The 11,888-nt window shown below is 43.6% G+C and overlaps 4 protein-coding genes across 4 annotated transcripts; 2 read left to right on the top strand and 2 right to left on the bottom strand.

Annotated features, from left to right (window-relative positions):
- Positions 1-301: 301 nt before the first annotated feature.
- On the top strand, positions 302-2,236 carry I203_103567 (uncharacterized protein; the record flags this gene model as incomplete). The annotated part of the gene is made up of 8 exons (XM_019147632.2): positions 302-317; positions 394-432; positions 492-507; positions 580-639; positions 730-906; positions 984-1,384; positions 1,458-2,111; positions 2,193-2,236. The coding sequence occupies 8 exons, from the start codon at positions 302-304 to the stop codon at positions 2,234-2,236; spliced, it is 1,407 nt and encodes a 468-aa protein (XP_019003297.2).
- Positions 2,237-2,483: 247 nt separating this feature from the next.
- On the bottom strand, positions 2,484-5,415 carry I203_103566 (uncharacterized protein; the record flags this gene model as incomplete). Its single annotated transcript, XM_065517346.1, has 13 exons — positions 2,484-2,567; positions 2,635-2,754; positions 2,826-3,227; positions 3,292-3,666; positions 3,732-3,815; positions 3,891-4,041; positions 4,110-4,165; positions 4,225-4,319; positions 4,392-4,501; positions 4,564-4,652; positions 4,727-5,067; positions 5,142-5,252; positions 5,373-5,415. 13 exons carry the CDS (start codon positions 5,413-5,415, stop codon positions 2,484-2,486), a joined length of 2,061 nt encoding a protein of 686 aa, XP_065374164.1.
- A 313-nt stretch (positions 5,416-5,728) lies between these two features.
- I203_103565 (uncharacterized protein) lies at positions 5,729-9,987 on the top strand (the record flags this gene model as incomplete). Its single annotated transcript, XM_065517345.1, has 15 exons — positions 5,729-5,889; positions 5,981-6,851; positions 6,928-7,290; positions 7,353-7,618; positions 7,686-7,776; positions 7,840-8,014; positions 8,081-8,404; positions 8,468-8,541; positions 8,602-8,702; positions 8,767-8,855; positions 8,916-9,079; positions 9,149-9,223; positions 9,287-9,413; positions 9,480-9,537; positions 9,615-9,987. 15 exons carry the CDS (start codon positions 5,729-5,731, stop codon positions 9,985-9,987), a joined length of 3,312 nt encoding a protein of 1,103 aa, XP_065374163.1.
- A 232-nt stretch (positions 9,988-10,219) lies between these two features.
- On the bottom strand, positions 10,220-11,622 carry I203_103564 (uncharacterized protein; the record flags this gene model as incomplete). The annotated part of the gene is made up of 6 exons (XM_019147635.1): positions 10,220-10,268; positions 10,360-10,664; positions 10,771-10,899; positions 10,982-11,109; positions 11,195-11,345; positions 11,470-11,622. The coding sequence occupies 6 exons, from the start codon at positions 11,620-11,622 to the stop codon at positions 10,220-10,222; spliced, it is 915 nt and encodes a 304-aa protein (XP_019003300.1).
- Positions 11,623-11,888: the final 266 nt, after the last annotated feature.

The raw sequence follows: 11,888 nt of genomic DNA, 5'->3' as shown, positions 1-11,888 counted from the left end.
GTTCCATCCATAGTAGATTACCGCTCAACGATTAGACTATACTCATATATATGCGCTGGACATTGCTAAAGCTTTGCACCTGCAAGTTACAGCCTGCAGGGGCTATCGCGCACGTGCCTTTTTACCAACACGTGGCATCGTTATGACGTTGGCGGCAAAGCACTCACTCTCGACCCTCATCATGGATACCTTCATGTTCCTCCATCTCTCCATCTGCATCTTCACTCTTGCAATACCCAACATCGAAAGTCCTCCTAAGCACCATCGCAGAGTATCCCGGTCTATAGGATATATCGCCAAGATGGATCTAGTACCTTGTACGTCTTAACACAGAAGAGGCACACGTTCCCGAATTATATACTGATATTTTTCCTTGTTTACTTACACCTTTAGTCATGTATTTTGAGAAGCAGGAGGAAGGATCATTACTATGTAAGCTGGTGATTCCCCCCTCTACAGTTCATATACTGACGTTGTACTATCCGGATCAGGCGCTCAGCATTGCTTGTAAGCTTCGTAATAAGCTGTACTCCTGCTGATTGCCATGGAGAACGCTTACCTCTCTTCCTCCTTTTTCAGGAATAATGTCCTTCAACAATTCACATATACGGAATGGGATCTCGCAGATATAGCCAAAAAGTATGTTCATTCTCTGACCTCGCATCTACTCTTCTCTTCTCGTATTGACTACTAGCTGATATATGTATATGTACTTGCACAAAATCACAGATTGGACCAAGCTGAAAATGCTACTTTGGACGTATCACATCAGCTCAAGAAGTCATACAATTTCGATGATACTGGTTATTTCTCTATCTCAGTCTTAGAAAGGGCACTGGAAGTCTGGGACTTGAGTTTGGTAAGATGGAGAGGTGAAGCTATGAGGGAATATCAAGAACATCCAGAGTAAGTCTTCGTTCTTCCTCCCTCGCTTTACCTCCCATGTTGACTTATTTTTATTTTTATCTGTCTAATCTTTTTAGAGAGCAAGTCGCGTTCATCCTTAATTTATCATCTCACTGGTTTCCTCTCCGAAGATTTTCGACCTACCCACCTCACTCATCAGCTACTAAAAGATGGTACAACCTCAATTCCTTCTTACCTCAACCGGAGTGGATCTCACCCACCTATCTGAGAATGGTCCTCACCCAAGCTGAACAAGAGGGATACTCGGTCTTTGTAGTTCGTAAGACCGTCTTGGGAACAAGGGAAGGCGAAGATGCAGGTGAAGGTCAGGGGTGGCAAGATGGTGGAATAGGTGTCTTACCTGAATGTATGGCAGATACGATGGCTATAGAATTGGGTGAACCGGTTGGTAGATCCGGTGCTAGTGGGAGCATGTTTTCTCAACCTCCTTCTAGCGCTACAGGAGGAATTGCTGGACGTAAGTATCTCCTTTCACCATAGCATATTTTGATTGCTGATGTAATGTTGATGATTTGATTCGGACGTACTAGCTTCTCATGCTGGGACATCCATCAATCCAGATACTTCCTCTGTCGATTTCCCTTCTTCCTCCGGTGCGGGCCCATCCTCACCACCTGTCCCGCGAAGAAGAAGGAGGCAAGAAGATTTAGTTCCTGAAGATCCTATTGCTATCGATTCAGACGAATATAGTAGACCAGCAGTGACACGTACAAGACAATCATCTAATCGATCTACCCCCGGTCCAAACCCTGCAGTGGATATATTCGATAATCAGACTTTCCCCTTGGACCACGGTGATGGAGATGGAGGTGAAGATGAAGAGATACATTCCGAGGAAGCTGAAACTGAAGGAAGAGTTGGTACAGCCAGAGATGATATATTCGGATATACAGGACCGACAGATTTCCAATTCCATTCAAGAAGTTACGACGATGAAGATGAAGCTTTACAAGCTGCATTGAAAGCTTCAATGAATGATTTACCACCTGGTTGGAAACCTCCTGTGGAATTACCACCGAAAATAGAAACTCCCATTCTCAGATCACCTGAACCTACCACTTCTACTTCGGTCGTACCCCCTGCGCAACCTTCGGAATTTGAATCCACCAAGAAGGAAGAACAGAAAGATGTCGAGGATGAAGAAGAGGATGCGGATGATGGACCGGCACATGAACCGTCTCCAGGTGAGCTTATCTTGTCTGTCGGATCGGATCGGATAAAGCGGAGTTTGAGCTGACCTTTTTTTGGGTTTTCTGATGAAATAGAGGAAATTCGTAGACGAAGATTAGCCAAGTTCGGTGGACAGTGAACCGATGGAATATTTCTGGTGTACTGTATGAGAAATCCAATTACGAGAAAGGACTCTGATTTCAATTTGTGTAGCATGTAAAGCCGTTGGATTTTCCATTGAGATTGAAACTTGTTAAATAGATGACATTATCAAGGAAATGCATATTGAATACAATCTTGTTTCCCTTGTTTCTCAATACTATCAATAACCAAAACCAATCCCAATCATTGATAATTTCCATCATTCAGGCACTTCTGGATTCGGATCAAGGATGTATAGATACAGGAGGATGGGCATTGGAATCACTAGCAGCCATTGTGTTCCATAGTACGAACAGTATCAAAATATGCTATGTACCGGCATCAAACTCATCAGCAGAAGGATCATTCAGTACCAAAGGGTAAGACTTGACTCACCAGCGACGCAGCATACAGTATGAACAAGCTCCTAGCTCTCTTATTACCTATTATAGCTCTTGTCAGGGAGAATACGCCTCTTTCGAGTGGGTTTAACGCTTGTATAGCTCTTTGTGCTTCCTACAATCCATCAGAGTTCCCAATAAGTCACTACGGTAACCCCATCAATTGGAGAACAAACAATTACTCACTCTACCTTTAAACGCTTCGAAAGGATTCAAACTCTCATCATATTTATCCTTATATTTCCCAATTTCGTCATCTCTCCTCGCACCAATCCCCACTCCAACACCATTTAATCCACCTCTTGTTGAACTTCCCGGAACATTATATCCACTTATACCATTTGGATTATTGTTATTATTGTTAGATGAATTACCATAAGAACCCATATATCTAACTTTCTCATATAATTTGAGATTATCAGCTTGAAGGGATTTAATCTCTGTACGAAGATCAGATATGATCTCGAATTGTTTTCTTAATTCCTCCTCCAATTCGGCATTACGTTGTCTGAACCTATCCCTTTGGGAGGTAACGATAGGTAGGATAGAATTGTCTTGAGCTTGAGTAGCAGGTGATGCTCGACCATCCTGAAGATACATAACGCATCAGCAACTGATTGGATCATTCGATGTGTGTGTACATGACACTTACAACTTTTGAACCACCGATATCCAATCCCTGTAATCCCTTTCCTTCCTTTTCATTATCATCTTTATTATTGATATTCATCAAATCATTCTCCAACTTCTCCACCAGACTCAATTGCTTGTTTAGGTCCATCTGGAGATTTTCAATCATCTCATCCGTCTTTGAATGTTCAGAATTCAACTCTTCATACGATACTCTCAACTTGGTAAGATCTTCTAATAACTTTCGATTCTTGGATACTAGCAAATTCTCGAGTGATCGATTAGACGATTTATTCGCTACTGTCGCATTGGGATCGGGTAATTTCAAAGAAAGTCCAGATTCTTCGAAGTCTTCTTCGTCTTCTACATCTGAATCTGCTCCTGAAAATTCAACGTACTGAATACCAGACATATGTATTAGCTAGATCCACCAGCGAAACGCACGGGCAAGAGCTAACTCACTTTCATGATCTCCAATTCTCTCTTAATTTCATCGTAATCGCCATACTGCTTCACCTTGTTCTTGAGATTCTGAATCTCAGTAGCCTACTCAACAGTTTCCAGACAGATTAGTTGATACATCCTTTCCACGTCGTCCAGCTGATACCTCGTTAGACATACCTGAGAGGCGACCTCTTTGGCCAATTCATCTTCCTTTTTCTTCGCCGCCTTCTCAGATTCGGCTTTTTGCTCTTTGATCTGATCCAACGCTCTGAGTAATCTAGAGGCTTCCGCTTCCAACTCTTCAATCTGAGACTCGAGAGCTTTGACCCTGAGAACGGCAACCACGCACTGTTCAACTTCATGGGACGGTGACTGGGAAATGTGAGTAAAGCTCACTTTTCAGCTTGCTGAGATCCACTTCGAACGGATTCTATCTCCGATCTTAACAGTTCCTATAGGCGTACTCATCAATGCCGGACTTGGATTGACACCTCAAAGACTGAGAACTCACATTCCTCCTCTCAACGGTAGCCACTCGCTCATTGGCTCTTGATAAATCAGCGGCTACCATATCCAATTCTGCTAATCTAGCAGCTACGTCTTGTTCTGTTGATGTCATGATACGTCAGCTTGGTTCATATCAGGGAAAAGAAGCGAGAAGCTGGATCAATGCCTCACCCTGCCTCTGACTTGCATCCATCAGTTTAGCTTGAGTACTTTCGTTCGAGGAATGCATATCTCTTAATTGGTTTCGAACGGTCTCTACCTGTCTTTGCAGGTCTTTCTCTCTGTTCATATCCCCCATGGTCAGCTGACCCAAACATGAAGCAGTGAGGGGCTCAGAACTCACCTCTCTTCATAATTACGCATTCTCTCATCGTATTCCGCATTGAGTTCATTCTCTTTCTGATTTACCCTTTCCTGGATTAACTCTTCCATCTAACATGACCAGTATTTCCATGATTAGCTACACTCTTACTTTCTTCCATACAATGCAATGCAGTGTAACATACCTTCTCTTCAATCTGCTCCACTTTATTTTCAGCTTTCTTCCTCCTGTCCTCCGAATCCTTGTACTCTTTCAAATTCTTCTTCAGATCGTTATTCTCTTCCCTCAATCTGCTCAATTCAGATTCCAAAACCCTCGCCTCTGCGATCTTAACAGTCTGGTCGACGGCCGCGTCCAACAGTGGATAAGGGTCTGGAGCATCTGCAAGTAATTTGTAGACGTTTAAGAACGATGTCTCGGATACTTTCGATCGACGAGTGAGGGAATCAATCTCTCCTTGATAGGCTTTTAGGAGGACTTTAATGGCGCTGAATTTCTCTGCATCGTCTGGAAGCTTCTTGAATTCTACAGTTCATCAAATAATCAGTATGGTATCATCTCACAATTGGTGATTATGGATTATTGTTCATTGCACTCACCCCTGGTTTGCTCAGCTAATTTCTTCCTACCTACAAGATTCTCTTTCTGGTTTTCTACCAACTCCAACGCCGTTGAGTCGAGGGACTTCTGCAGCTCCGACAGGTTTATCTCTGTGATACATGGGATGTATCAGTGCATCGTCCTTCACGTAGCATGATAGCAATTTGGTATATGGCAGAGGCAGATACCCGTCATGTGGGAAGGACGATGATGTGAATCATGTCACTCACCCTTCCATGTCGTCAGAGCAGCAGAGAAGTTTTCTTCTGCCATGATGAGGTCCTTGTGACTATCTCAGTAGTCTAATTGAGTGATAAGGTACGACCAAGGTGGATGATGTGATAATGATGTTGATATTGTACAGTATACGGTGTATGTATGTGTCTGAGAAAGTTGAGGATGGCAAAGTAAAGTGGTGACACGCTCATACTCTTACGCAAGGGTCCGTGCTCGTCGCGTGTACCAACAGTCAAATATAATGACATAACAAAGTTGTTGATTTGTTATCGTTTTTGCCCATACTCTCCTCACATCTCACATCTCTTGTCTCTCAACCAAGCATGCTATCGACCCAGTGACAACACAGATGCAAACCTCTTCATCCTCCTCATCCACTTCGATGAACGATTTCACTTCTCGATTTGCCAACGTGGATCTGGATATAGTCGAGAGGATAATCGCAAGGGGCAGACACGCGACTACCTTTCTTCAGATATACAGACCCTATGCAGAGGTATTGCAAGAGTGGTGGGTTCCATGTTCCCGATCCATACATGTACATTGAGCTGACTGTCACACTCAATTCCTGACTTCCTGCTGTCCCCCATTTCTTGCATAGCGGTATATCCGAAACGAATGATTCGCTCTATTATGGTTTCCTACTCAAGCTTGGAAATATCAAAGGTCCTACTTGGGCTGATAAGTGGAAAATATGGAAGACCAACGGATCATTCCGAACAAACCACTCGAATTCACGATCATCATTGGAGGAGGAGGAAGACGGAGATACAGAAGAACATGTGGTAGACGACCTGCACCAAGATGACCATTCGTTCTCACAATCGCAATTACCAGGTCTACGAGCAAGAGTGCCTTTCTTAGCTTCAGCTTCATCAGATCTAGATGAGGGGTTCGCACCGTCAAATCATGAATATCAAAACGAAGGTGTGAGCTTCATCAACCAGCTCAGACCAAGTCCTCGAAAAGAAATACAATTGTCCAGACGGCGAGAACGCAGTCGCATCCATGAAAAAGGAGGACATAGTAGGAATGGGTCAAGATCATTGGTTGGATATACACCTGATCAATCCTTCAATGGTGATAATCATACAAATGATCTTTTAGTTTTCGATCCTCCTATCAGAACTTCAACCCCTATTGGTCGATCACCAAAATATCAACAGCATAGTAGTACAAACCCACCTGCATATTCCGATTCTATCTCAGTATCAAATATAAATCAACTAGTAGATCAAGCTACAGAAGATTTCTCTGCTTTAGGTCTGGGTTTCGTCACTCCCAAATCCAAAGACAGACCTATCTATTCACCTGAGATACCAAACGAACCTGAACGAAGCTGGGTAGATAGGATCAATGAGATCACTGAGGGTGAGAGAAAGTACATGGAGAAGAAAGCAGATGATTATTATAATCTCGGATTGATGGGTAGATGTTGGGATATGTGGTTTAAGACGTCGGAATTTTATCGGGTAAGTCACTTGCCCTTCTCCAACCTGAGTTAACAAGATTCGTCGACTGTATGGACTGAATGAGTCGTGCTTATAGGTAACGTACAAGAACATCCCAATCGCTCGCGATAACCTCCTACTTCGTCAAGTAATTGAAAAATGGACAAAGGCAGCTCGATATCAACTTTCTCTACCCGGAACAGCAGACCAACATCGTCAATTACATCTCAAGTTGTATGTGATGCGTAAATGGGCAGAGAGGATCAAGGAGAAACGGCTCAGCCTACTTGAGAGCAATTGGACGGCAGAGCAAAGGTCAAAGGAGATCTTTGAGTTATTCCAGGTATGGAAAGTTGGAGCGGAAAGAAGAAGAATGGAAAGGTGGAAAGTTGATATGGCACAGAGGGAGTCGCGTTTTGTGAATGATCGTAATGCACGACTTTTGCGAGACAGTTTCAAGGTGAGCTATTGGATCAGCCATAGTATGATGTGAGCTGATCATCAGAGATTTTATTCATATAGTTCTGGCAAATTGAAAGTCTCGGTAGAGAATTTGCGAGAGATCGAGAACGACCCTTGTTACATGGGTTTTTCGAAGAATGGTATGATCAAGCAAATAGAAAAAAGGAATTTTCTACCATACTTGGTGTTATCGAACAACGACGCTTGCGAGATGCTTTTGTCAGATGGAGAAGAAAGAGTGTACTTCAGCCGAGAGAAGAAAAGATAAGACAGGTGCATGAGATGGATTTAGTACAGAGAGTATGGGATGATTGGCGTATATCAAGGTAAGCTGGGTCTAGCTCATGACCTCGCTCTGTCAGCTTACCAATTTCCTTTGGGATGTTTGTGCAGTTGGCAAGCGAAACAATCATCAATTTTCGATCGCAGACGTTTGTTGTTGATGGTACTTGACAGATGGAGAATCTCAAGACTACGACAGCAAGTGAGTTGCCTGATCTCAATCCCGGACAACGACAGCTCGTGCTGATGAATAAATGATACACAGAGAATGGAAAGGAAAGCTCTGATCTATGACAAAACCCGTCTTCTGGACAGAACATTCAGACGATGGAGGATAGAATCCTGGGGGAGATTACTGGTGCAAGCTAAGGAGAAGAGATTACAGGAGAAAGTTTGGACGAGATGGAAAGATAGACAAAATCATCTGAAGAGACTAGATAGTAAGCTGTACCGCTTCTTCGTCGGTCTCATAATGCCTAAGCTTATAAATGGTTATTCGTATCTAGACGTTGCCGACCAATTCGAAGAACAGAACAGAACCAACAATCTCCAAAGGCTCTTCTCACGGTGGCGCTCCGCGGTGGCATCTCACCAAACTGATCGACTCCGAGCGACACTGGTATACGAACAGAAAATGCAGGTCAACGTATTGGCTAAATGGCATAATTCAACTGCTATTATCAAGAGCAATCAGGGTTTAGCAGATAGGGCTCACGCGTTCTTCTTGCTGAGGACTGCTTTCAAAGCTTGGAGATCTGAAGATGCTCGTAAGAAAGGTGAAAGGTGGATTGAGAAGAACAACAACCAGAAGGTATACGAGGTATTTACCAGTAAGAGGATCTCAGATTTATATTTGAGATCGCATTGGAGATGCTGACTGAACGTGTTTCTAGAATGGAAAGTCATGACTGTCAAGTACAAAGACCTGGGTCGAAGACAGATCGTTTTGAAAGACCAAGCGAACAGGGTAAGTAGCAGTGCTGTCGTTGTGGAGTACAGCTGACTGAGTTGTCTTTCTTTGCTATAGCAAACTCTGAAAAGATCGCTGGAGAGATGGACGAACCGAGTAATAGAAGTGAAAGATCGCGAATTGCGCATTGCTCGAGCGAGGGACGATCATGTCAAGAGGTTAGCTAGCGGTAACTGATCTGTTGATATCCATGCTGATTTTGAGACAAACACATTCAAATAGTCAATTAGTGCAAAGATGGCGTGACAGGCTTTCTATCATCCAGAGTCATCAGAAGAAAGCGGACGATGCGCTTGAGATACGTGAACTAGGTAAGCTGATTGTTGCCATTCATGCAGATCAATCAGCTCATGTGGTTGTTTGATTTGCAGAAAATCTTCGACGAGTGTTTAGATCTTGGAGAGGTAGAGCCAAGAAGCAGAAGAGATTACGTCTTACCGCGGAGACTTCTCTGATCGAGCGTGATCAGAAGTTGGTCAGAAGTGTTTTTGAAAGGTGGTATGAGAAGAAGAGGGAGAGAGATCTGATGGAGATGGTCAGTGACTTTACCTCCGCTGTTGAGCCTGTTGGTAGTAGTCTGATTGACTTCTGCTTTGCTCTACAGGAGAAAGAAGTTGCCTTTTTGCATGAAAACGTTATCTTGTACGGAGTTATGGACAGATGGAAAGCCGGTACAGAGGTGAGTTGTCCCCTCAGAGATTATACTCAGCTCTATCCACTCACAAGAATTGTTGCTCGACAGATCTTACCTGGTATAACGGCCGATTCATTACGTCTCAAAAGGAAAGTTTTGAATGCTTGGTTGGTTGCTCTTGCAAGGAAGAAAAGAGCGGATGATCTGCAGAATGAGCGAGATCGGAAATTACTTGGTTAGCTGCCCTTCTCTATTTCATTGACAAGGCGAGTCTTAGCTAACGCTTGAGCGTTCTATCTAGCTGAAACCTTTGGATTGTGGAGAGATGCTACTGCCCATAAAGCCGCTCTGAATGCTAGGTGAGTTGTCGTCATCCATCCGCCATGACCAATTGTCAAAGCAATGTTGATGTCGAGGTCTATGTTAATCCTTCTAGGAGGATAAGAGGTAGATCTAGACCTTCTGCACTATCAGATCGGCGAACCTCCCTCAACTTGCCCTTCTCTAGTACATCAGGCAGTAGAAGGGTTACATCTACCACGACGACGTTCCCAAGTCATGTTAGTCAGGATGAAGGTTGTCTATCGCCTGGTTTGGGTATGAGAGATAATGAGACAGTACATTCCGAACCTGTTTATTCGAGATTACGATCTGAATTAGGTTTAGGAACAGCAAGGAGAAGAAGGAGTAGAGGTGAGAGTGAAGAACCTGAGTCGGGGATGAGGCAGAACGATTGGAATGATCTGTATAGACCTAGAAGTGGGAGTGAAATGATAAGAGCTTTGAGGGGGAATATACCTGGTCGGTAGATCTGTTGTACCACTAACCGACAGTATAACGTGACGTGATGACATCGTACATGCAAGAAACTTCAGACTATTCTACATCTAGATACCATGTATGATCTATTCAATTGTATCTTACACATGTGAATTCTACCTTTCCATCCAGTTCTATTACCGTCGTTGATCATTAAATCGTAAATATTTCCCAACCTTTCCCTTCTATACAACACCAGTCGAGTAGATGGAATGTAGGATATCATACTTGAGGTAGAACATCCTTAGTCACCACATCATAATGACCAGGTCTACATCCAAATATGAATTAGCTCGATACCACTTACTCTCCTACCACGTGAGATTTGAAAAGGTGATTTTGAAGAGAGCTATACTACTCACCTATAGAGCAAAGTCAATGGTCTACCTTGCTCACTCGTATCTTTCCCAAATTCCACCCAGTTGATCACACTATCCGCATCCGATCCCAGATCGGATCTATCTAGATAGGCGATCCTAATTCCCACGTTGAGCGCTTCGGCCAAAGCCATTATCTGAGCGTGATCGGCTTCTTTCCCGCAGGGTTCTACTTCTGAACGGCAAAAGTCGTCTGTGGAGAGGGGGAGAAACGTGGTGGGCGATAGAAGGAATGGTGAGAAGAGGTCGGAGTGAGTTCGAATATATGAGGAAGTGATTAGACGAAGGGCCTGACATAGAGTGTAGTGGGGTCAGCTTCATATCAAATGGAGCAATTGTCGAATTAGACTTTTGGGGTACAACAGATTGAAAGTCAGAGCCCGGTCAGTTACTCACGACAACAATACAATTTGATCTCTCTGGATCTTGTAGAGATTGGACAATCCCATATTCTGTGGAAGTAGATTCGCCTTCCTCTGCGAATGATCTGATCAGAGCCAGCAAGGGGTCTAAGAATTCTTCGTACTGAGTAAAAGCGAGATGTACTCTTTAGTATATAAACTTTGACATGGCGGAATGTGTGAGTTGCATCAGAGTGTGAACCCACCAATACCTTGTCAAATCCAGATTGTTCCATCGCAGGTAAAGCTCTTTGGATATTCTCATAAGCCAAATTAGCCTCTAATTGCGAATCGTCCGAATGTAGTATGCGAACAAGGTATGCCAATGTGAATGCTGCAGTACACGAATCAGCTACCTTGGTCACTACCGTGCCAATGCGTTGCAATCGATGAAAGTTGTCTTGAGAACGGGGACTCACATCGATAGAAACAATCCCCATCACCCCTCGCTCTCCATACTTGATCCCAGCCATTTTCAGCTAACCAATCTAGCTTTTTGAGTATCTGAGTTGAGCCCTTTTCGTACTCTTGACGTATGACCGATAGCGGTACTGGTGTACTTATCAATGGCTGCAGGTGAACTGAGTTAGCTGCGCGCTGTGCACTACAGGCAATAGATATAAAGGAGAGTGTGTATGTGATGAACCTATCGATAGGGGTATCCCCTCGTCATCCAGGAGTCATTTGTACCCACCTTGTTCATCTGATCCTCCTGATGATCCATCCCTTCCATCAACTTCATGATCTCTTGATCAGTCAACGTCGACAGATCCGTATTCTCATCGATGATTCTTGGCTGACCCTCTGCTGAGGGTTGAGCAGCTGCGGCATCTGGTTGTGCGCTCATCTTGAATGGGCGTCTAACAGAATGGATGTGTTAGGATGATGTGAATGGTCAGTGAGTTATGAGACAAGTGGGTATGGGAAAACACGCATTCTACGAGACTCGCTCGTTATCCTTAATCCTTTGATGCTGTCTTGCTCAACATTACTCCGACAATGTGACAGCTTACTATCCCACGGTGCATGTACTCGCTTACCATTGCCAATCGCGAGCAGAAAGATTCAGCTGAATCATGCATCCCATACAAATTACTCGTATCCTATAGGAGT

Source organism: Kwoniella mangroviensis (assembly GCF_000507465.2).
Source record: "Kwoniella mangroviensis CBS 8507 chromosome 1 map unlocalized Ctg01, whole genome shotgun sequence".
Classification (NCBI taxonomy): domain Eukaryota; kingdom Fungi; phylum Basidiomycota; class Tremellomycetes; order Tremellales; family Cryptococcaceae; genus Kwoniella; species Kwoniella mangrovensis.
Note: the sequence above shows the minus strand (reverse complement) of the source record. Positions and strands in the feature narration are given on the sequence as shown.